Source organism: Argentina silus (genome assembly GCF_951799395.1).
Source record: "Argentina silus genome assembly, chromosome: 10".
In the NCBI taxonomy this organism is placed as follows: Eukaryota; Metazoa; Chordata; class Actinopteri; order Argentiniformes; family Argentinidae; genus Argentina; species Argentina silus.
Genome location: NC_139664.1, coordinates 20,436,103 through 20,461,185, shown reverse-complemented (window position 1 = coordinate 20,461,185; position 25,083 = coordinate 20,436,103). Strand labels below are relative to the sequence as shown.

The following is a 25,083-nucleotide window of genomic DNA, read 5'->3' as shown; positions in this document are numbered from 1 at the left end:
GGCTATTGGGAAACAATTATATTATTTACACTCATCACATAGGACCTTTGCTACTCAGGAGGACTCACGAGGCCAACAACTCCATGTGACTCGGCACAGGCAGGTGTTTTTTTCCAAGAATTCCACACAATATACTCACTCTACAGTATCTCCCACCTCTAATTCAACCAATGAAAAGGGGCCACACACAGGGCTGAGTGGCACTATCTCTTAACTCTGTCTATAGTCGGCTGCTTTAATTCACTCTCATCTCCCACAGAGACTGCAGCTGCCAGACCTGTCTGTGGACCATGCATACCAAAGGAAATACATGGTAAATGTTTGTTTTTTTCTTCAGCACATTTGACACATCTTTTGATCCATTCGAAATTCTGGGTTCAGTTGGTGAAGCACACAAACATATCGATTTCAATACCCTTCAGTAAGATGAAGGAATTTAGTAGACAAAATGTACATCAGAGAGAATACAACAATATAACACATACAACTGTACAGGAAACAACAGTTTCCATAGGGGATGCAGATGAGAAAGTTATACCAATGAAACCAAAATATGAAAAGGTTACATCTACCTTTTCTACAGTATACTGTACATCAAAGCATTATAACCTGCATACGAGACTAAACATGCATACCGTAATAGCTTCCTCTGGCAATTCAATGTCTCCTCATGTCTTTACAATCTAGTCTAATGAAATGGTTGAGCGCAACTAATAGAATGTATTCTGATATCCATAGGGGTTATAGTGTTTCATAAGGGGGACTTAGACAGTATATTAAGTTTCTAAAGTCCACAGACAACATGAATGGGAGTAGAAAAACAGTCCACATAGACTGTACTGTAAACTGTGATGATGCAATGTTACTCAGTGTTCCCTCTGAATACATATGTTGTTTACAGTGCCTACAGAAAGTATTCAGACCCCTTTCACTTTTTCCACATTTTGTTGTTATAGACTCAATTTAAAATGGATTCAATTAAAAGAATTTGCCATCAATCCACACACAATACCTGAGAATGACAAAGCGAAAACAGGTTTTTAGAAATTTCAGTAAATGTATTAAAATTGAAATACAGAAATACCTCATGTACATAAGTATTCAGACCCTTTGCTATGACACCCTTAAAATGAGCTAAAATGCAAAAATGTCATCAACAAATCACTCAATAAGTTAAATTGAGTCCATCTTAATGTAAGGATAATAGTTCATGTATCTTTGTTTGTATAGGGTCTCTGATTTGCATAGGAATCAATTACAAATGTGGAAAAAGTGAAGGGGTCTGAATACTTTCCGAAGGCACTATATTTATTCTGAAGTCACCCGTATCAGAACAACTTACAAGTCAGGTCACATGCAGTGCAATCAGTTGATACAGCTACGGCCAAATTGGATTTGAATTGGAAACAGGATATGTGAAAATACCACTCAAGGAGTTGACAATCTGTGGAACAATTGCCTTTGAATATGTTTCCCCAAGTCAGGGACCCCATTTCAAAAGAGCAGTGAAATCCTTTCAGATATGCCTTCTGATGAAATATTGTTTTTATTACCCCTAGAATGATTTATGTGTTTTAGTTATTATCATTTTGATTTAACTGAAGGAAAGTGATGACACTGTACTTGCTATTCAGATCTATCACATGTGCTGTGATTCTGCTTTCAATTCAATTTTGATACTTAGCCCAAAAAAACCTCATCATCCATAAATTGGTGCCAAACGAGATGCACTCTTGCTCTGATTTCATTTTATAGTAACCATCATAAGATCAGTTGATAATCTGTGTTCTATCACTATACTGTAACCTTTACCCTGCGTTTCCTACAAGTTGGCTAGCCCTGTTTCAAATTAGACACACTAGATTACTGCTTGGCTATGCAGAAAGATCAATAGATATGTTATCCCATCTACCTTGCATAATTTATAATGATAAAGAATAATGTTTCCTAGAGGGAGGCTTCTTCTTCATAGTGATTAACATGGAGTATTTTGGGCATTTATAAAAAAAAACATTGGGGTGCTGGATATGCACCCAGGCATCAGGAAATCAGCAACAATGGGCACAATGACAACATGGGATTTTAATGGGTCACCACTTTTACCCTGCCTATTAGGCCTGCCTGTTGGCCCGTTTTACAGTATTTTAGTTCTATCTCGCACTTCGGAGGACAAATACATTATTTATTTAACAGTGTACAATGTTTTGCACATATTTTTGTCTCTACTCATAAAAAGATTGCAAACACATTCCCATTTTTTCATTATGCTGCCTGAATCAAAATAAAGGGATCTCCCTATCTAACAAAAATGAGCTCTCAATCCAACCTCAAAATTCTTGTGTTTATACAGTAGTGTACCATAAGACGCTAAAACCTTTTGTGGCAATCGCCTGGAGTGATTCATAAGTAGCTAATTTAGCCATTAGGTATTACTCCCCATTTATTAGGTATTTTTTAAAGTGTTTTCTGATTCTCATGTTATTAGTCATGTAGTAGCTGGCCAGGTTGATGTGATTTCAGCAACCCTCTTATGACCAGCTCACATCCATGGATTGAACCAGCGACCTGGCCCCCAATGACGTTGACGTGTGTGTGTGTGTGTGTGTGTGTGTGTGTGTGTGCACGTGTGTGTGTGTGTGTGTGTGTGTGTGTGTGTGTGTGTGTGCGTGCGTGCGTGCGTGCGTGCGTGTGACAAGCAAACCCTTGTAAAATACAAAATAGTGCCTAACACGTGTTCCCTAATCTAAAGTATTACCGGCAACTGCCCAGCGTTTAGGCTCGGATCACCATAGCGGAGCACCATAGTAACACAACCTTCTAGATCTAGCTAATCCACAACCTTCTAGCTCTAGCTAATCCACAACCTTCTAGCTCTAGCTAATCCACAACCTTCTAGATCTAGCTAATCCACAACTTTCTAGCTCTAGCTAATCCACAACCTTCTAGCTCTAGCTAATCCACAACCTTCTAGCTCTAGCTAATCCACAACTTTCTAGATCTAGCTAATCCACAACCTTCTAGATCTAGCTAATCCACAACCTTCTAGATCTAGCTAATCCACAACCTTCTAGCTCTAGCTAATCCACAACTTTCTAGATCTAGCTAATCCACAACCTTCTAGATCTAGCTAATCCACAACCTTCTAGATCTAGCTAATCCACAACCTTCTAGCTCTAGCTAATCCACAACCTTCTAGATCTAGCTGATCCACAACCTTCTAGATCTAGCTAATCCACAACCTTCTAGATCTAGCTAATCCACAACCTTCTAGATCTAGCTAATCCACAACTTTCTAGCTCTAGCTAATCCACAACCTTCTAGCTCTAGCTAATCCACAACCTTCTAGCTCTAGCTAATCCACAACCTTCTAGCTCTAGCTAATCCACAACTTTCTAGATCTAGCTAATCCACAACCTTCTAGATCTAGCTAATCCACAACCTTCTAGATCTAGCTAATCCACAACCTTCTAGATCTAGCTAATCCACAACCTTCTAGCTCTAGCTAATCCACAACTTTCTAGATCTAGCTAATCCACAACCTTCTAGATCTAGCTAATCCACAACCTTCTAGATCTAGCTAATCCACAACCTTCTAGCTCTAGCTAATCCACAACCTTCTAGATCTAGCTAATCCACAACCTTCTAGCTCTAGCTAATCCACAACTTTCTAGATCTAGCTAATCCACAACCTTCTAGCTCTAGCTAATCCACAACCTTCTAGATCTAGCTAATCCACAACCTTCTAGCTCTAGCTAATCCACAACCTTCTAGATCTAGCTAATCCACAACCTTCTAGCTCTAGCTAATCCACAACCTTCTAGATCTAGCTAATACACAATTTTATAGTTCTGCTAGCTGCTGCTCCTTTGAAGACTACAAGCACACGACGGAGTGGCTCCTGAGCAGGACGAGGCACCGGCCCAAGATCGCTGTGGTGTGTGGCTCTGGATTGGGCCTCCTGGCAGACAGCGTCACCAACAAGCAGACCTTCCGCTACACCGACATCCCCAACTTCCCCGTCAGCACAGGTGAGGTCACGTCACCATTACATACTGTATGCATATGCTTAATGTGTTGCACTATGTGTGTCTATGATTTTTCCTTCGGGACAGTAGCATTTATTTTATTTTAATGCAATGACTGACCTTATTTATTCACCTCTCACCTGTGTGATGCTTGGCAGCCATTTTGTGCGAGTGGGTTCACTACTCAACATAAAAAAGAGTGTCTTAGTGCTGTATAATAAAAGCATTCATTATAGTGCCGAACAGCAGCAGGACAGAACTCGCTGGGTGGGGGTGGTCAATCTAGACAATAATGACTCAACTGATTTCTAAATGAGTTTAATTATGATGCATGATAATGTAGTTGAAGTTGGCCGAAGTGGAGAGAATTCACCATGTTTTACTAGATTGAGAGTGATTTGTTTTTTTCTATGTTTGTCCTCTGCTGTTGAGCTAATTAATACCCCAGTGAGTCATTAATTCATTCTGCTCCATGCTTTTTGATCTGCTGTTGACTACCACACTCTAGTACCATACAGTATGAGGAATATAGTTATTTTGCCTTATCGCTGAAATCTACGATTAAAGCTGCAATTGCAATTGTTTAAATGGTCAATTGGCTATCCCGCCACCACTCACAGTCAACATTAACAACACAGAAAGCATGGTGTTAGTAAACCTAACCAAAGAGACAGCCACACCATTGTCCAAAGAACTTATATATATATATATGTATAATTATTGTTAATTATTGATTGCAGTTTTAATTAATGAATGCATGTCATTGATCTCATTGATACCAGTTTTGAATTAATAAGTCCAATTACTTATCTCCAGACGGTATCTGTCTGCTCCATCTCTATCCCTCCCAACCGTTTGTGGAATGTTTGTGTAATCTTCCTGTTTGCACTGTCTTGTTCAGTGAGCGCGAATAAAGTTTTGGGCTGTCTGAAATCTTTCGGCTTTGGTAAATCTAATAGGCATCACCTCTTTTGGAAACATCACATCACCCCAATTACTATGTGCAATGAATCAGTGATGGTCCCAAATATCAGCTGAACCTGCATTGTGCAATTATACAGCAGATGCACCAGAATTTTCTTAGATGATTCACACATACACACACACGCACGCGCACACACACACGCACATACACACACACACACAGCTTTTGCGTTATGCAATACCCCATCAACACAAACGCACGCACACACACACACACACACACACACACACACACACACACACACACAAAAGAACATTGCAACTAAGTAGCTTGTTATTTATGTACTGAGGCAGTTTAATTGAATTTGGTATTGTGGGTGTATATGTCAAAGTGGTGCAAGGCTAATAACAAATCATAACTAGTGGACTGTGAAAATGAACCCGAGAATGACTAACTACTGCCCATGAATAAAATATTTTGACTTGAGTAAAAATAGGCCCTAATATCTGCCACAGGCACATCTTATTATGATCTCTTGGACATATTTAAATATTCATGACGCAGAGGTGAATGTATAATGCCTTAGTAAGTTAAGATGTACCTGATGATGTTTGCTTGCCTATTTTCGCTTGAGAAAGAGTTGTGTCTGAGAGTGTGTGTATTTGTCTATGTCTTTGTGTGTGTGTGTGTGTGTGTGTGTGTGTGTGTGTGTGTGTGTGTACGTGTGCGTGTGCGTGTGTGTGTGTGCATGTGTACTGTATGTGTGTGGATGTGCATACGTGTGTTGATGGGGAATAGGGGTATTGCATAGCTCAAAAGCGCAAAAACAAATGAGAACATTCTTACCAATATTTGAATACATGTATTTGCTATACAGCTGAAGTTTTTCAAATTACTCTCGATTCAGATTTTACCCATTATTTTCTAGTTAATTTAAGCTTGTCAGTTGATTAGGAGACGCCATTGAAAAGCTTGACTTAAGGTTTGTAATTATAAACACTTATCGATGTTCTGTTAGGCATTAGCACTTTTAGTGTTGTGTAAATAAAATGGAGTGCAAAATAGTCTACTACCAGACAAAAACAATTAAACTCACACAGAAATACTGGTCCTTAATTAATGTCAATGCATGGACCTTTCATCATACAGTGAATGTAGCACTTGCATAGCATACTAATACTCTCTCTACAGTCACAATTGATCAAATTCAGTTGAATACTGAATGCTAATGGCCTAGGTAATGTACTTTTCAGATGAAGTGTAGATTCTCTGTTTGATAGTGCATCCTCTTAAAGGCATCATTAGCTGAGTCACTGTAAGAATCTCTTAGTAAGAAAAAGACACATCTAGTCACACTCATAAAGACATTTTAATGCACCTATTAATTATGGAATGGATTTTAAAGTAAATCCTATGGACATTTCAATACAGTCACCACCCCCATCCCAAACCTCCTCTTGCCATGCGTCAACTTGTGTTTTCCCTAAACAGAGCCATGGCATAATTATGTCCTAGGTCCTATCTCGCTACACAGCACTTATTATGAATTGTGGGGGGAGGTAGGGGACAAACAAATAGCCTCTGGCAAAACTCAGGGTCAAATTAACATAATCTACAAACCATAACTCTACTGTGGGCCAGTCATCATCCCTCACTGCAAAGAAGGGAACAGAATAGTTGTATCTTTAGTTCATAATTCACTGTGGATAACATTCACTATGGTTGTATTTATGTATTGTATATGTATATAGTGCCCTCCATAAGTATTGGAAAGAGGAAGCATGATGTCTTCTTTTAGGTCTATTCTCCAACAGTTTGGATTTGAAATCAAACAATTACTCTGGGGTCAAAGTAGAGATTCTCACCTTATAACATTTTTTAAACATACTCCTACTATTCCAGGGCTCCAAAAATATTGGAAAAAATCATATAATATCCAAATAAATACTCATGTTTAGTATTTGGTCGACAACCCTTTGCATGCAATAACTGCCTGAAGTCTGTGACCCATTGACCCCACCAGACACCCCCTCTGGTGATGCTCTGACAGGAATGCAGTACAGCCATCTTCAGTTGTTGTTTGTTTTTAGGTATTTTTGCCTAAAATCTTATCATCAGCATATTAAATGCATGTTCAATCGGTTTTAAATCTGAAGATTGACTTTGCCAGTCAAGAACTTTTTGGCACTGAAAAACTCCCTAGTTGCTATGGCAGTATATTTGGGGTCATTGTCTTACTGTATGATGAAGCGCCATCCAATGAATTTGGAGGCATTTGCTTGTACTCGAGCAGAAAAGATGTTTCTGTACACTTCAGAATACATTCTGCTGATGCTGTCAGTTCTTGTGGCAGCTATACAGTACATGTCCAAACCATAGCACCCCCTCCACCATGTTTCACAGATGAGGCGGTATGCTGTAAATCTTGGGCAGATCCTTTTTTCTCCAAACTTTTCTCTTGTAATCACTCTGGTACATGATAATATTCACCTTATCTGTCCAAAAGACCTTTTCCAGACCTCTGCAGGCTTTTAAGGGACTTCTTTAGATAGTTAGCATGGTTTGCATGGTCCGCAGTCTTCTGCGGATGGTAGTCTCTGACATATTCACGGTCTACTACCTGGAGAGTGTTCGTGATCAGTGAGACAGTTGTTTTGGCTTTTTTCTTAATTATGGTGAGCATTCTTCGGTCATCCACTGTAGAAGTCTTCCTTGGCCTACCAGTGCTTTCTTTCTTTTTTAATGATGTTACAAACTGGCCTATTTTCATAAATGGACCTGATGTTACAAACTGTTGATTTTGGTAAGTCTAAGGTTTTGGCTATGATGTAATAAATGTGAATGAATATGAGTGCATCACCATACATTTTGAGTACTGTACCTAAAGCATGTAGAGGACAGATGCCATTGTATGCATACATTGGTACAGTACATTAAATCATATTTCAATACAGTAGCAGCATGTAGAGAATGTAGGCCTACGTATACAACTTCGATAGGACTATTATGTGTTGCATTGTATAAATCACCTCCCATAAAATTCAACATGAAAGATCAAAACAACCATAGTTTGTATTTCCTTATCTTGCATGATGAGAACATCTACAACAAAATATACCTGTGTTTGTCTCCTCTTACAGTTCCTGGTCATGAGGGATGCTTGGTCTTTGGTCACATTAAAGACAAATCCTGTGTCTTCATGCAAGGCAGATTCCACCTCTATGAGGGCTACTCACTGTGTAAGGTGAGTCAAAAATGGCAAACATGTACTGACCAGTGATGTAGTGAATGGTAAATGCCCATTTCACGTTTTCTTTTTGTGAATAGCATTTACCCACCTTTTACGAAAATGTTTGGATTTCATCATTAGTGATTACGTTTGTTATTTTATCCAGTGTCCAGGGTTTACCCAACTTTTTTTCCCACTACATCCGTGGTACTGACCACATGAGTTGAGAGACTTCCAAAACCAGGGTTGTCTGAGACCATTAGCCAAGATCTAGCCCCAACATTGGAGAACCACACCCAGACCAAGACTTTGGATACCAACCTAGACCTACTGTAGACCAAAATGGCACTTTTGTAGACCACAGCACCCAGACCCCTTTTTTCATAGGAACTACGCAAATATTATTTTATACATCAAAGACTGTCATACATTCATGTAGGATTCCAACTCATAAGAAATATAAGTGCATTACAGTTAAACTGAATCCATGTTTCCATCATTTCATTTTCTTTTGGACTTAAAGACCACCTTAGCTGATACTTTTCAGTGATTCTAAAATCAATATATTACAACACTACACTGATAAAAGTCATAATTACCAATGTACCTCAAGAATCAATCGGTTTGTGCCGGAGTGTGGCGCAGGTCATAGTACTGCTGCCTCCCACCACATTGTGCCCCAGGGCTGGTTTTTACTCTGTATCTATCCTTTCTCACGGTAACCCCATCTCTACAACATCTACAGTACCTGTCTGTATGTAAGAGGCAAATAGCCATGGACGTGTTTCACAGAAGACGAGAGCACTGTACAATCACATCAGATTGCTAACAAACAGAACACCGCATGAGATATCAGCTTTCTACTGAGAGCCTTCAAATACTATATCCATGCATCTGTATGCTATTGTTTTTTTTCTCAGCAAGTCACGTTGTAAACATCAAACATGGGTACATTTGCTTTATTGTTACATCTCTCTTTTCTTTGCTGCTCTACTCTTTCCTTTGAGATTGGGGAAATGTCTCCTCAGGTTATTTTAACTATCAATATCCTACCCTCCATGGATTATGCCAAATCCCCCCTCATCTGTAATCCTTACACAATCCTCCAGTAGCCAGAGCAGATGTTTTGAAATATTCATCACCGATGTGGCCTTTGCTTATATTGGCCATCAAAAAACGAGGAAAAGAATGAAACAAAATGGTGCCATTCTATTGGAGCGCTATGCTAACTATTCTCCATTTTGGCACAACAAGGTCATGTGAACTTAAGGAACACTGCACCTATTTGTATAACAGAGAGGGGCTGACATTTCGGGCCCATTAAGGTTATCTGTCACAATCAAGAACAGAAGGCAGGCAGGAAGACGCTGGCTTAAAACTGGGCTGGGATCTGCTGACGCTGCAGAGAGCTGTATATTTTAATTCTTGAAAAGTTGAGGGCAAGGTTTGCGTCACTGATCTGGGGCCAGAGATGCGCATCAAGTCAAAATATTGACTATTTAATTAAAATACATGTATTTTGTATTTTCAAAACACAGAAAATGCATTTGCAAGACAGGCTGGAGCACATTTCTTCAGGAAGATGCACATAGACTCTTTTTTCAATACTTTTTTAATAACTGTAAATAAAATTAGCACAGCTAAACATTATCAACAAATGTGGTACAGTAGGCCTATGTTTGGTGCACTCTCTTCAAATTAACAGAAATAAGTTCATACTCCAAACAAATAAATGTTCACGTAACCAGCTGGGTTTCAACCAGGGACTTCCTGTATGGATGCCACAGGTGAAAACTGTTATACCAAGAGGACACCCTTGTGGTATGAGGGCTACATCTGGGCTTAGAAGTCACAGGCAGAGCTACCTTATCACAAGAGCGTGATTGTACATTCACCTCTGTACACCAATACATTTGTCTCACTAAGTCAGACTCTTCTGGGTAGGACATGTACCAAGGAGTTTAGATAAGCTATCTTATAATGAGAGTGTGATTCCAAATCACCTCTGCTGTATTAAAACCATTAAAAAACTAAGACTATTTAAGACATTATAAGGCCAAAAAAGTTCAGAAGTGAATTTAAGACTTCAATGGATACCCTGCTTTCATTTAATGGAACTAGCTATGAATCCTTATATTTTTTCATTATTATCAGAACTGGCAAACTCCGCTCCCTGTTGAAAAGTATTTTTAGTCATTTGAAAATACAATTCTCTGAAGTATGTTGATACAAAATTAATCAGGCCAGTTGTTCAGGCCAGTCAAATACAAATTACAAAATACTCAAAAGTAATTTAAATACTTATTTCAAATACATGTAATATAAATACTGCCCATCTCTGTCTGGGGCCATGTTGCTTCTACATGTTTGAGGGTGGCACTGAGGATCAACAAGAGGCATGAATTCATGGGCAATGGAGAACCATTGTTCCAGCCTAGGGTCAACGTTATTTCCTGGTTAGGAAAAGCCCTGTGCCCAAACATTACCCAAAGGCAACAAAACACAAACATATAAAAGTTCATAGCATATACAGAGCACAAAATTGATTTGTTCGGTCACTCATTTGCTTGAAGTGATTAAAGGAACTTCCGACCTATGGGGGAGCTCTTGAACTAGGTGGGTCCCCTAGATTGACAGAAATATTGTGCATACAGGTGGACACCTCCCAACACCCATCAGCAAAAGCTTATTTCGCAAAAAACTGTTAGCCTTAAATGAAGAACTGTGCGGTTTAATGACATAAGAAATCAAGTAACATTATATCATGAACCAGGCAATCAATATTCAAGACAAAATTGTATGTAAAGAATTAGTGACAAAAGTTCTATATTGTCTCTAACAAAAAATGGAATCTGGTCCATGGCCAACACACAGGTTGAGGGCCAGTGCAGAATAGGAAACAAGACAAGAAGTTTTACTGCAGTGATTCAGTCCAGCAAGTGTCGAAATGTACTGTCATACCTTACAGCCCCCGTCCATCAGTTGTAGTACTGCATATTTATGATGTCACCACAGAGTTTAATGGCATTGATCCGGCACCCCTATCCAATCCCTCTTCCTTCACAGTGTTTTAGTGAAGACAGCATAAATGAAACCCTTCTCTTAGCCCCTGTCACCCTTGTGGTCTGAGAAGGTGGACTCAAATTTACACGCGCGTCTGTCCAGGGGGAATCATTTATCCATCACACAGTGTGCCAAGGATCCACTTGGTGATAAATTGCTGAGGAATCGTCCGTTGTCCGGAGTGGAGTGGGGGGGGCCCTCAAAGTAATTGCACCGTTGACAACATGACATGATGTATTAGAATCAACCGCCATGACCGCCCGCTGGACACTGGAGGCATTAGCGATGCGCTGACTTTTTTAGCTTTTACTTCGGGTCAATGCAGCTAATCAACATAAGGTTTTTTGCCTCTTCCAAAACTATGCATTTCATTAAAAATCATAAATTCTTTTGGGGTCTGAAATTACCAGCTTCTGTTTATTATATATAAATCACTCACTCTTGTGAATTATTCATTCTTATGATCGATTTGGTTCAAACTCTGGGTTGTCTGACAACAGTGTGTAAGCCACCTAGCTAAAGTCTAGGCATTAGCTTGGAGAGCTCGTTTAAGTCTTCATGTCATAGGCAAGGTTACAAAACACACAACATAACATCTATAGTTGCTTTTTATTCCCTGGACATACAATAGGAGCCAAGAGTCTCCTTTCCACGGCATACCTATGCAGTTTGTCCCTGACCCTGTTGACCGAGATTGCATTTGGCGATGACACTATCGACATACTGTATCTTATGACAGTCAATAAAAACAGCAGGAGACGGAAGAGGTGTCTAATTATGATGATGTAATGGCATGCAATCTCTCGACCACATATGGGTGCTAGACATGTCATCGTATCCTCATTGACCATGACATTAAAGTAGGTGTTCGGTTGCAGCCTTGCCATTGGATATACAGAGGATTGCAACCACAAGAGGCTATTGTTAGTGAGAGAGAGAGAGAGAGAGAGAGAGCGAGAGAGAATAAGAAAATAACAACAGACCATCTCCTTGACAGTGTTTACTCACAGGCGGTTTCCTAAATTGCCAAACGTGTCTCCTTTTCGTCATCTACACTGATCTGAAGGAGCCACACAGGTCAAGGCCAGCCCAATAATAGGCTGCCACCATTTTGTTTTCATCATTCAAGTCTTTTCACATCATTACAGATGAAGGAGAGGACACAAAGAAAGGAAGTCACTTTACACTATTGGATTAATAAGGACTGACTGACCATGTAGCCTGTGAGGAACTGAGGAGGTTTCTGGTGTGTGATAGTATCTGCTTGGCCCCTGTTCTAATACAGGCTAAATACAGCAGACAAAGCGACAAATCAATGTCGGCTAAATTTACCTCGGCGCACATGCAACCGATACAGCTGTGGTTTCAGGCTGCCATCTGCCCCTCTGACTGTTTTTCTCTCTCTCTTTCATTCTCTCCCTCCATTGTCCTCTTTACCTCTCTACTACATCCTCTTCTTTTCTAACATATTTCTCCCTTCTTACCTACATACTTCTTCTTACCTACATACTTACAGTACACACAATCAATCACTCTTTTTCTGTATTTTTTTACACACACGCGCACACACACGCGCACACACACACACACACACACACACACACACACACACACACTCACTCACTCACTCACTCACTCACCCACAAACACTATTCTCTCATTCTCTTTTTGCTCTCATTCCCAGAGACCTCTCCATTCTTCTCCTTCTCCTCCTCTCAGTATAGTGTTTGTGTGTGTGTGTGTGTGTGTGTGTGTGTGTGTGTGTGTGTGTGTGTGCATTTGTGTTTGCACATGTGTGACATAAAGGTGCCGATACACTCCATCAAACCAGGGACAGTTCCATGATTCACTGCATCTGTGACACCTCACACACCCAAACAACACCAAATCAACCACGACATCACACTATTTACAAGACAGTAAATATATACCAAGTACAACATGTTGCAACAATCGGTATTATCGGAAGGTTATCTAGAGGACAATGTGGAAATGGTTGGTTCTGTCATTCTTATACCAAAGCTGCTATCTCTGTCTTCATGAAACACGACGAAACCACCAAAACATACAATTTTTGCCTCATTGAGATAACATGGGAAACTGCCGTTGTCTTACGACAGATAACGCGACTCCGTCCACACTGTAAGAACTCACAATCAATTCTGGGAAGGATAAAAAGTAGCCTAGCGAAAATATGCACTGTCAAACAGTTACCATGGTTACAATGAGACAGACAAACTTTTCAGCCTCAAACCAGTCATGACTATTCAACAAAACAAGAAATTCATACATGATTTTCAAGTTTCTATCCAGAGAATTTCTTAGTTACATGATTGTAACTCATCGACTAGCAAAGGAGTTGAGTGTGCAGCATGGATTAAGTTTGTCAATGAGGAAAGCTAGCATAGAAGATTGGTCAGCTAGCCAGCTGGTTTAGCTAGTCACATTTAATATGAAATGAAACAGATGCTTATCATACTTTTGTGTATACAAAACATATCAGTACTTCTACTAGCCAGTTACTATAAAAGCCAACTGTTTTAACTGACTTCTGATACTTTGTAAGGTTGTAATGCCACTGAAACCAACCAGATTGATTATCTGGTGTGATGGCACTATATTTCGGATGCGGAATCAAGAATTGTTCCATGATTTATAAGACAGGTAGTTCAAGCAAAGCAGCATTGCGCTATAATGATGATTCCTGACATTGGACAATGACTACTGCCTAGTCACCAACGTTTTGAGCCCATTTTAAGTAGCCTAACTTGTCTGGAATATACATCCACGTAATGGATGATCTGACAAATTGTTATCTTTGTCAAAAAATTGCTTTATATTCAAGTGCACACCACACATCCGCAGTAGGTTAAACCAGCTGGCTAGCTGAATGTTAGTTTTCGTCCTCACTGCCAAACTTAATAAATGCTGCACCCTCAACTTCCAAAGTCCTTTGCTAGTCATACAATCGTGTAACTAAGAAATTCGCTGGAAAGAACTTGAAAATGATTTCTGGATTTGATGTTTTGTTGAATAGTCATGACTGGTTTGAGGCTGAAAAGTTGGTCTGTCCTACTGTAACCATGGTCACGTTTTAAAAGCGTAATGGAGACTATTTAACTACTATTAAAGAAGCATATTCTGGGTATATCTGTATTATAAAATCTCTGGTTGTGCCTTTGCATGCCTGAATTTGACTGGAACTGGAATAAGACACTTGCTCACACACACACGCACACGCACACGCACACGCACACGCACACACACACGCACACACACACATACACACACACACACTCTCTTCTCCTCTGATTTGTTATCAGTCTGTGGGCTGTTATCTCACTCCCTCTCTGTGTCACTGGGAGATGCATGGCGAGGTTAATTAGTGAGCTTGCTTCGTTAGCCCTCTCTGACCTCCCCCTCTCTCTTAGCGAGGGGTACCTTTCATCCATTTTTTCTAGCGATAGCGTGCAGCTACCACTTATGACATGCAGCAGGAGTTAGCCCCAGTGCTAGACCTGTAATATCTAGATACTGGCTGGGATTGAAGTCTGTTGAGTGCCATTGGCATGCATGTTTGAATATAACATACTTTCGAACACAGACAACACATGAACATGAGAAAACACATATAATAGGCCACACATAAGCATATTATATGGCATGTTACTTCATTGTAAAGTCAGGGGGGGTGGGAGGTGAGAGTGAAGAGGGTATGTAAAGGGTGAGAAGGGGTGTGGGGAGACCGACAGAGAGGGAAGGAAAAGGACTGACAGAAAGGGGGTGGAGGGAGGGAGGGAGGGAGAGCAGCTGGAAAGGTGATCTGGCATTGAAACATATTCACCAATTACCTCTCTGCAGGATGACAGCCACTCCTGGCATGCAAGCTGCCAAAAATTTGCATTTCCATGAGTCACTGTCCTCACACACACAGACACACACACACACACATACACACTCTCTCACTCATACATACACACACAAAATCACACAAAATCATATATGGACAAACACAAAGACATTCCATATGTGTATGACTGTAGTATTGGCAGTGGGGTGTGTCATATCCCTGCATGGGTGAGTCTGGCACACGGGAACTCACATCTATGAGTCTCCTACAGCTGCTACCATTAAGTACAATGATTTGCCACAGATCAAATAAACCGGTGCAACAATCTGATTAATGGTGAAAAAAAATTACCTTGCTTTTTAATTATATCTGATACAAGGTATAAGATTTGAGCCTCTGAAGCTTATATTTTAACTGTACATGGTCCCTGACAATTAAATGTAAAAAAAAAAAAAAAAAAAAAAAAAAAAAAACACAAAGGACACTGGGAAATGGGTTTATGTGCTCCTGCCAACACAATATTTTAATATACATTTTAACGTTAAAATTGAGGGTCTCAAATAGTTTGAGCAACTCAACTATATGGGTTGCAAAGGCATCAATATCCAAGTGCAACCGACATAACTCTAGAAATTCTGCCTACAGAAAGCAAAGCGCGTTGAGTTAATGAACTATTCCATGTCAGCTCATATTGTCAAGTCCAGCCAACTTGGATATTTAAGCTGCTCAGACTTTTTTAAGTTGGATTTTTGTGGTGGTGTGTGGCAGGCATGGAATTTCGTCATTTTAGGGGCAAGGCCATTTGGCCTTCCCGTTCACATTTTTTTTTAAGGGCACAAAGGCCACATGACAGGGCACAAAGGCCGTTGGGTTAAATTACGCTGGTTTTACCTTTCAGATTAATACCTTAACATTCTCATTCACCAAGAAACATTAATTATGTATTAAAACATTTGTTTTAATTTAAAAACATTTAAAAACAAAAGAAATGTCAGAATTTGAGTTCAAAAAGCCCAGAAATTCATATAAGAAGGATTCCAAAAGTAACCCCTACAATTGACCAAAGTAACTGTATTCTAAATACCACTCAATGAAAATGTAACTGTAACAAAATACAGTTACTCATAATTTTGTATTCTGAATACGTAATCCCAAATACATGTATTCAGTTACTTCCCAACACTGGTTGCGTTTCCATCCAGCTCATTCACATATTCTATCTTGTATTCGTGAAAATTCGGCTACAGAAAATGCGCATCTGCGTGCATTAAGATGTTTGATGGTAACGCGACTATTGTTTACTTTCCAGAAGGAGTCAGTCAGCTGTCAGATGCAGTAGCCTAGGTAACCCTCTTGGCATTTTGCGAGTGTCAGATATTGGAGTGACAATAGTGAGCTACAATTAAATTTATTTGGTCAACTGTGGGTATTTGGACTGGCGAGAAATTGCTAAATTCACAGGTTCAAGTAACTTATAGATGCCGACCTTTTTTTTTCCCTCCAAAGAGAGACGTATCCTAACTAGTGATAGCTCACCAGCTATCGCTAGTCAATCAACATGACAGAAAAGTGTAGCACTAACGTCAACACCAGTCGTTTTAAGATTACAAATGGCTGAATAGCAATAGTGTTTCTTAAACGTATACGTTAAGTTCAGCCATAAACCACATAAGTCAGTCATGTATTATATCAAAACCGCTTAGCAAGAAAAATACTAGATTCAAAGCTGACCGTAGCTGACAGCTATCTGCTAGTAGAAGCAACACTAGATGTCGACCCCTTTTCCCTGAGGAAGGGAAGACGTTAGCGCTATCCCAACTAGCTAGCTATCGCTAGTTTTCATGACGCAAAAAAAAATAACGTTAACGAGTCGACTTTAAATAGGCTGTGCTTGTCTTGCTCCCGTTTTGAGAGGCTGAGGAGGAGGCTTTGTTGACGTTCTTCTTGCATGTGATGTTGATACTTCACCTGAGCGGCTCGCGAAGTTGCGCAAGTTCTATTTTGGAACAATCACAGCAAAGCAATCGCTCTGATCCACAGACACGGGACTAGCCTACTGTGCGCACTAGGATGGCTGTAATTCCATAAAAGCCCATCACGCGTCACTAGCGTTGTTTACACTGGAACTTTGACAGGGGCACAAAGGCCACCTTGGCCGTAAATTGAACATTTTTTCACAGGGCATCAAGGCCAAAGTGCGGGGCAACGACGGCCGTGGCCGTCGTGAAATTCCCACCCTGGTGTGTGGTACAGGGAGTAGAATTTATACACGTGAGATGTACTGTATATTCTGATTATAGGTTCTGGCGACTCCCACGAGTGGTTCAAGAAAGATATAGCTACTGCCATTATGTTCCATTTGTCTGCACTTTCATAATGGCACAATAAAAATGTTACTGTTCTCCTCACTACCCATATTTCTCCTCCTCTCCTCCCCTCTTTTTTATGTTTCTCTCTCACTCCCTCTCTCTCCCACTACCCTCCCTTCTCTCCCCCACCGCGCTCTTGTACCATCCATCGTCCTCCCTCTACCAATTTCTCTCTCTCTGTCTCTCCCTGCCCCCCCCTGCCGTTCTTTTCATGTCTCCCTCCCCTCCTCATATTTCTCTCATCTCCTCCAACCCCTCCACATATCTCTCTTTCACCTTCCCCTCCCCAGGTCACGTTCCCGGTGCGTATCTTCAAGCTGATGGGCGTGGACACCATCATGGTGACCAATGCCTCGGGCGGCCTGTGCGAGGACTTCAAAGTGGGTGACATCATGATCATCAAGGACCACATTAACCTACCGGGCTTCGCCGGGCAGCACCCGCTGTGCGGACCCAACGATGAACGGTGCGGCACGGGGCACGAAAAAGAGACAGAGAGAGATGGATTGGGGTGGGGGTGGGGGGGGGGGGTTGGAAGGAAGTAGGCAAAGGAGATAGATGGAAAAAGGGAGGAGGCGGTGGAGAGAGGGGAAAGGGGGGATGAGAGATATGGGGGAGAGTAGGGAGAGGGAAAGAGATGGAGAGAGGAGGAGGAGAAAGAGAAGGGGAGAGAGGAAATGGGAGAAAGATGGGGAGTAGAGAACTGAACCTGCTGTCTGGGAGGGAAGGGTGGAATGAGAAAAGGGTGGGGTAAAGGGAGGTCTTAATGATATACATTATAAAAGAAAGATGAAGGGAGAGGGAGTTAGAGTAAAAGGGGGGGGGGGGAGAGAGAGATGGATGGGTGAAAGGGAGGATTTGCAGGACAGCACTCTCTGGGTGGGCCTTCATGATGAACAGTGAGGGCAGAGAGAGATGGAGGGAGAGAGAGGGAGAGGTGGGAGACAGGAGAGGGATGTGAGAGAGGGTGAAGGAAAAGAGAGAGGTGGGGAACAGAGGGAGGAGGATGGAGTTGGTGAGACATGCCGGTGGAGAGAGAGAGAGAAAGAGAGTCAGGGAGAGCCTGAAATGAAGTCGTCTTGTCATTTAATGGAGAGAAAGAAAGAAATGGGGGGGATGAGGGATAGAGAGAAGGGCTGGGAGAGAACTGAAATACTCCCAGAGAAAGAGAAACCAATGCAGATGGAGAGTGCACAAGCTGGTTGGGAAAGTGGTGGTGGTTACAGTGGTGGTTACACAAAACTGTAATATCAATGGACATGGTTGTCATTTGTCATTGTCACGAATCCACATTGAAAATAACATGAATTTCAATTCACTTCCCGAACTAAACTGACCCAAATCTTATTGGTGAAGACATATTGACAGTGATGACCAACCCCCATACAATGTAAAAGTAGTGGAGGTAGTTAGCTGGTTGTAGTGGAGGTACAGTTAGCTGGTTGTAGTGGAGGTAGTTAACTGGTTGTAGTGGAGGTACAGTTAGCTGGTTGTAGTGGAGGTAGTTAACTGGTTGTAGTGGAGGTAGTTAACTGGTTGTAGTGGAGGTACAGTTAGCTGGTTGTAGTGGAGGTAGTTAACTGGTTGTAGTGGAGGTACAGTTAGCTGGTTGTAGTGGAGGTAGTTAACTGGTTGTAGTGGAGGTAGTTAACTGGTTGTAGTGGAGGTAGTGAACTGGTTGTATTGGAGGTACAGTTAGTTGGTTGTAGCGAGTTTAGCCTTCTGCAGTGACACCGCTGACACCTGAAGCAACTGTAGCCCCTGAACTATAGAAATTGAGCTTTTTGGGTTCAGACTGTGTTTGCCTGCTGAGCTAAAGCCTGGAGAGTTAATGCAAGTCTTCAGTTCTCAGGCAAGGTTACTCATCACATGAGTGTAGTTCACCATTCCATATCGCTTTTACTCACCTGGATATCCATTTAACATGAACAAGGAGACATTGTATGACATGGATTAGCCTGTATTGACCAGCTGTGGCCTCTCCACCAGGTTTGGGATCCGTTTCCCCTGCATGTCAGATGCCTACAGTAAGGACCTGAGGAAGCTGGCCCTGGATATCAGCGTTGAGCTGGGTTATACCAATTTTGTGCGAGAGGGGGTCTACTGCATGGTGAGCGGGCCCAACTTTGAGACCATCGCCGAGGCCCGCATGCTGCAGATTCTGGGGAGTGACTCTGTGGGTAGGTGATGCTATACAGACCCAATTTCCAGGCTATAACGCAAATGATTAGCAGTGTCTTCTTTTTGCATCTGGTTTAATTTCAGCATTTCACTGATATTTTTTTGCCAGGAGTGCCCCCTGAAATTTAAATGCTAGTGAATTGATTCATCCCAGGTTTCTTAAATGTCTTCCTGCTTTGATGTGTTTTGATGTTATCCTGCTTTGATATCAGGAATATTGACATTGCATGACAATAGACATTTGACATCAGACAAGATGCTTCAATTCAAAGTAAGGTGATGTTTTGTCAGCGAGTGACAAATATCCCTTGTCACCAGCCCGCAACGCAGCTTTAAAATGACACAAACACAAGTCTTGCTCACTCTACCTACCATTCCCCTTTGTGTTCATTAGCATTGCTCTAATTGGTCTTCCCTTGTAAAAAAAAATCTGTGAGCTTCTAAATAAATGATGCGTTAGCTCTGCTAACAGAGGCGATGCATGCTAATTGGCGTTACGATTAGGTCAACTAATAGACCAATAGGCTGCTACATGCTGTGATGCTAATTGGTCCGTTGATCTGATCCAAGATCAAATTACACTACAAGCAAATACCTGTTAGTGTGTACAGCGTCAGATACTCTTTCAGTGCCAACTCCCCTAAGAACAAAACAAGGAATTGCAAAAATGCTTCAACTTAAGTGTTAGCATGTTACGTTGAACGGTTATAGCGACGTAGCAAGGTGAGTGGCCATTTCAGATAGTTGCATCCGTATGTGACTGTATCTTTAGCCTTTATATTTCAACATGACTCTGATGAGCGTGTCTCAAATGATCTGTAAGATGTGGCCTGCGTCCTATGGGAGTCTTCTCATTAAATATTAACAGTGAGGATGAGACCAAGGTTCAGGGCTCAGGGACAAAACACTGAGGGGATTGTTAATGATGCACCATAGCATGACCACCCTTACACACACACACACACACACACACACACACACACACGCACGCGCGCGACCCAGTGCCACCCATAACCAACCCCCCTGTTGGTTGTTTTTCACCACAAAGGCAATTGGCATTTAATTAATCCTCTCTCTCTTCTCCTCCCATCCCCCCCACCCTCCCCTCTGTCCCTCCATCCACACAAACCCTTCCGACCCATTCCTGTCCTGTTCTGTCCACCAATGCTTTCTCCTACCCCCATCTCTGCACCCCCTCTCCCCGATACCTCTCATATCGTCCCTCCAACTTCCCACACCTTCCCCCTCCCCTCCCCTCCCCTCTCCTCTCCTGACGTCCCTTTCTCTCCAACACCACTGTCCCTTACCTCTCCTTTATCCCTCCCCCCACCCCATCCTCTGCTCCACTCAACCCCTCAACTCCACCCTTGTCCTCTGCCCTGTCCATCCATCTCCTACCCACTTTCGACCCCAACCCTCTTTCCATCCAACACGCTCTCTATGCCTCACCCCCCGCCCCCCCCCCCCTCCCCTCCCCCACCCCCAGGTATGAGCACGGTTCCAGAGGTGACTGTGGCTCAGCACTGTGGCCTGCGGGTCTTCGGCCTGTCTCTCATCACCAACAAGGTTTGTTTACTTCTCCTACTGCCAGATATCATTGCTTGTTTGTTTGTTTTTTAGGATCTCCTTTAGCCTATAATCAGGCTAGTCTTCCAAAAGTCCTTAAAGACAAAGAACTTAGCACCACTGTTATGTAATTATCACAGGGAGTTGTACTTACTTGGTGTATAATGGCATGTAACAACATAGTAAATGTACATGTAACAGTAAATGTATATGAAACTACACTGTAACTGTGCAGTTTGGCCATGTTTTGAATGATCCAATAACAATTCAATCATTGTTAAGAGGTGCTATTTGGAACCTTGTTTGAAATTGGGATGTCACATGAACATAAGCACAGGGAAATCAAACGAGAACCAACATCACAGGTACATTGGTAAGTGAGATATTACAACATAATGACCCAAAATTCACAATTCCCCACAATTCCTCAGCAAACTTGCTATTGCTCCCTCCTGTTACAGGGGAATTGTGGATAATTGGGATTTCCATTTGTTGTCGCTCTCAGCGATGTACCTGTGATTGTGTATCTGTGGTCATGTTCATGTATGTGTTTTGTTGGGTTGGTTGGTCCGGCACCCATTGGTGTGAAGTGTGTGCAAGTCTATCAGTGCGGCCCTCCACTTCTTATATTGAATTGTTGAGCAAGGCCATTTATGAGGTTTCTTGACGTTTTTAACATTGAGATATCGTTAAAATAGCATAAAATAAACAATAAAATAATAATTAAATTATTAATCTACAAAATAGAACCATTTAAGGTTCCTTACGGCCAAACTATACCAACGCCGTCACGTTTAACAACTCACGGTGCTCTAGGAGACATGCTAGACAGCATGCAAAAGCAGCATCAAGTGAGGCTCGCTTGAGGCAGCATACTTTTACGTTTCGAGTCCATTTTCCTCGGCAGAGAGAGCGTTGCAGAGGCGTAGATGCAGAGAAATAAGCACATAATATCAAATATAAATTCTCAAATAATCTCAATCATCCTAAAACTAAGAAGGAAAATTGCTAAAATTACCCTTCACACGTTGAATGGTTCAGTATCGCATTTCAGGCTTGTATTAAAAAAAAAAAGCAGTGTTGACTCCATTGTTGATGTCATGCAGGTATAGGCTATTTCAAATAATTTCACATACCTCCATAAGTATTGGAAAGACGAAGCATTTTGTCTTCTTTTAGCTCTATACTCCAACAGTTTGGATTTCAAATCAAATTACTATGAGGTTAAAGTAGAGATTCTCAGCTTTAATTCAGTGTTTTATTTTTTCAGATTGGTTTCACCATTTAGAAATTACAATCCTTTTTATACATAGTCTCCCTATTTCAGGGCACCAAAAGTATTGGCTTGACAGGTGTTTCTGGTTAGTTAGGTGTGTTCCGTCACATCATTTGTGCAGGCATAAGAGAGCTGTCAATGTCTAGTATTGATTCTACACTTTGCTTTTGCCATTGGAGTCTGCTATTGGTGTATGTCAACATATGTAACATATACAACATATGTAACCAAAAATATGTAAATCAAAGTCAAGGAAGCCATTATGAAGCTGAAATATCAATCAGAAACATACTCAAAACTGTAAACTCTTGCTAAAATCAACAGTTTGTAACATCATTAAAAAAGAAAGAAGGTGGGGGGGGCATGTATAGCTGCCAGTTCATATGTATAACTTGATGAGCAGCAGCAGAATGTATTCTGAAGTGTATAGAAACATCTTGTCTGCTCGAGTACAAACAATGCCTTCAAATTCAATGGATGGTGCTTCATCATACAGTAAGACAATGACCCCAAACATAATGCCATAATGCCAGTTCTTGACTGGCCAAGTCAATCTTCAGATTTAAATCCAATTGAACATGTATTTCATTTCCTGATGAAAAGATTGAAGGCAAAGAGACTTAAAAACAAACAACAAATGAAGATGGCTACAGTACAGGCCTGACAGAGCATCACCAGAGAATATACCCAGCAGCTGGTGGGGCTAATGGGTCGCAGACTTCAGGCAATTGTTTTTGCGTGCAAAGGATTGTCAACCAGATACTAAACATGAGTACTTTATTTGGACATAATATGATTTTTTCCAATACTTCTGGAGCCCTGAAATAGGGGGAGTATGTTTAAAACATTTTGTACTTCCTAAATGGTGAACCCAATCTGAAAAAGAAAACGATGAATTAAAGCTGAGAATCTCTACTTTGACCCCATAGTAATTCTTTCATTTCAAATCCAAGCTATTCGAGTATAGAGCTAAAAGAAGACAAAATCCTTCCTCTTTCCAAGACTTATGGAGAGCACTGTAACTGTTAGATCAAAGAGTGTATGATAAGATGTATTGTTATTATCATCCTAAAGGTGTCTTTGGACTACAGCCGTGAGGAGAATGTCAACCACGAGGAGGTCCTACAAGTCAGTAAGATGAGAGCTGAGATGCTGCAGCGGGTCCTCCACACACTCATCGCTCGCTCTCACCAGGTGGACCAGAGCATCAATGGCAACTGATAGAGAGGAGACAGATAAAAGGATGTAGAGAGAGACAGATAAAAGGATGTAGAGAGAGACAGATAGAGGGATTTGGGGACAAGCATTCAAATACACTCTCTGACACAATCACAGACGCACACATGCGCGCATGCGCACGCACACACACACACACACACACACACACACACACACACAGCTGAGATCTCTGCTTCGGTGAGTGATACTTGGAGACGGGTGGCAAGGCTCACTTCAGCACCATGGACAGCTCCACTGTTCCACACACAAAACACACACTACTCCAAGAATCTGTATAGTATCTTTCCATGATGAAGGAATGGCAAGAAAACCAATTAGCTAGTGTAATTTAATTTTCTAAGCTTGCTTGAACTTTTTTTTGTAAGTGCCAGTCTGTTAGAAAATGTAAAAGCTTATTTGGTGATAGGATCTTGAGCAGCAGAATGACAATATTGCAAGATTTAATAGCCAGAGAAGTGCCGTACCTGAAGGAAATCAGAATTAGAGAGAGAGGGAAAGGAGCAACAAGAGAACTCAAGTGTTTCTTCCACAAAATACATTTGAGAACTCTCCAACCAGAAAATTGCATTTAATGACAAATAGTGTGCAAAAAGATATACAGCCAAACTAATGTACAGATGATAATACTTTTCGCACCAAAGTCATCCTGTTTTTCAGCTCTCTGGCTACAGAACAGAGCAAACAACTTCATAAAGTACTGTCTTTGTATCATGCTTGCTTTTTTTGACCATCATGTTTGTTTTCTCATAGAGCTTATAATGAGAATCAAATGATTTCTGCCTAGCTTCATTGACTTTTCCCACTTAGCAAGAAACTGTTTCAGTGAGCTGTTGAATTATCATTTATTTTAATGCTAAAATAATTACAGTGTTATGACTAAAATAAGGGTGTGTGTTCATGTAGAAAGTATATGATTATAATTGTATTAAGTACACAATAACAGCAAGAGATTTCTTTATCAGCAAGAAGGTTTCTTTCTTTGTAACACACATTTACTTAATTCACAACCTTAAAAATGCAATCCTTAATTTTGTTGTTCCACTTTTTACCAGAAATGTAACTATGGACTGTACCTTTAAATGGAAAGTGCATTCATCTTAAAAGAAATAAAAGTAAACTGCCATTCTTCACAGAGCTCCTCAGTGTGGTGCAGTGGTACCTCCTGCACTGGAGTGATAAGCTCAAAGAACACAGATGTCTTTGGAATGAGGTTTTCTCATTGTAAATATATACATAAATATATAAATAAATGTAGATATAGATCTTAGACGGCCGGCCTATTTCTGTGCTTATTTGTGTGTGTGTGTGTGTGTGTGTGTGTGTGTGTGTGTGTGTGTGTGTGTGTGTGTGTGTGAAACCT

At 41.0% G+C, this 25,083-nt stretch overlaps 1 protein-coding gene across 1 annotated transcript; it reads left to right on the top strand.

Annotated features, from left to right (window-relative positions):
- Nucleotides 1-290: 290 nt before the first annotated feature.
- pnp4b (purine nucleoside phosphorylase 4b) lies at nt 291-23,705 on the top strand (the record flags this gene model as incomplete). The annotated part of the gene is made up of 7 exons (XM_083678476.1): nt 291-313; nt 3,856-4,028; nt 8,091-8,194; nt 17,752-17,927; nt 19,451-19,641; nt 21,129-21,208; nt 23,559-23,705. 7 exons carry the CDS (start codon nt 291-293, stop codon nt 23,703-23,705), a joined length of 894 nt encoding a protein of 297 aa, XP_083534602.1.
- Between the last annotated feature and the right edge of the window lie 1,378 nt (nt 23,706-25,083).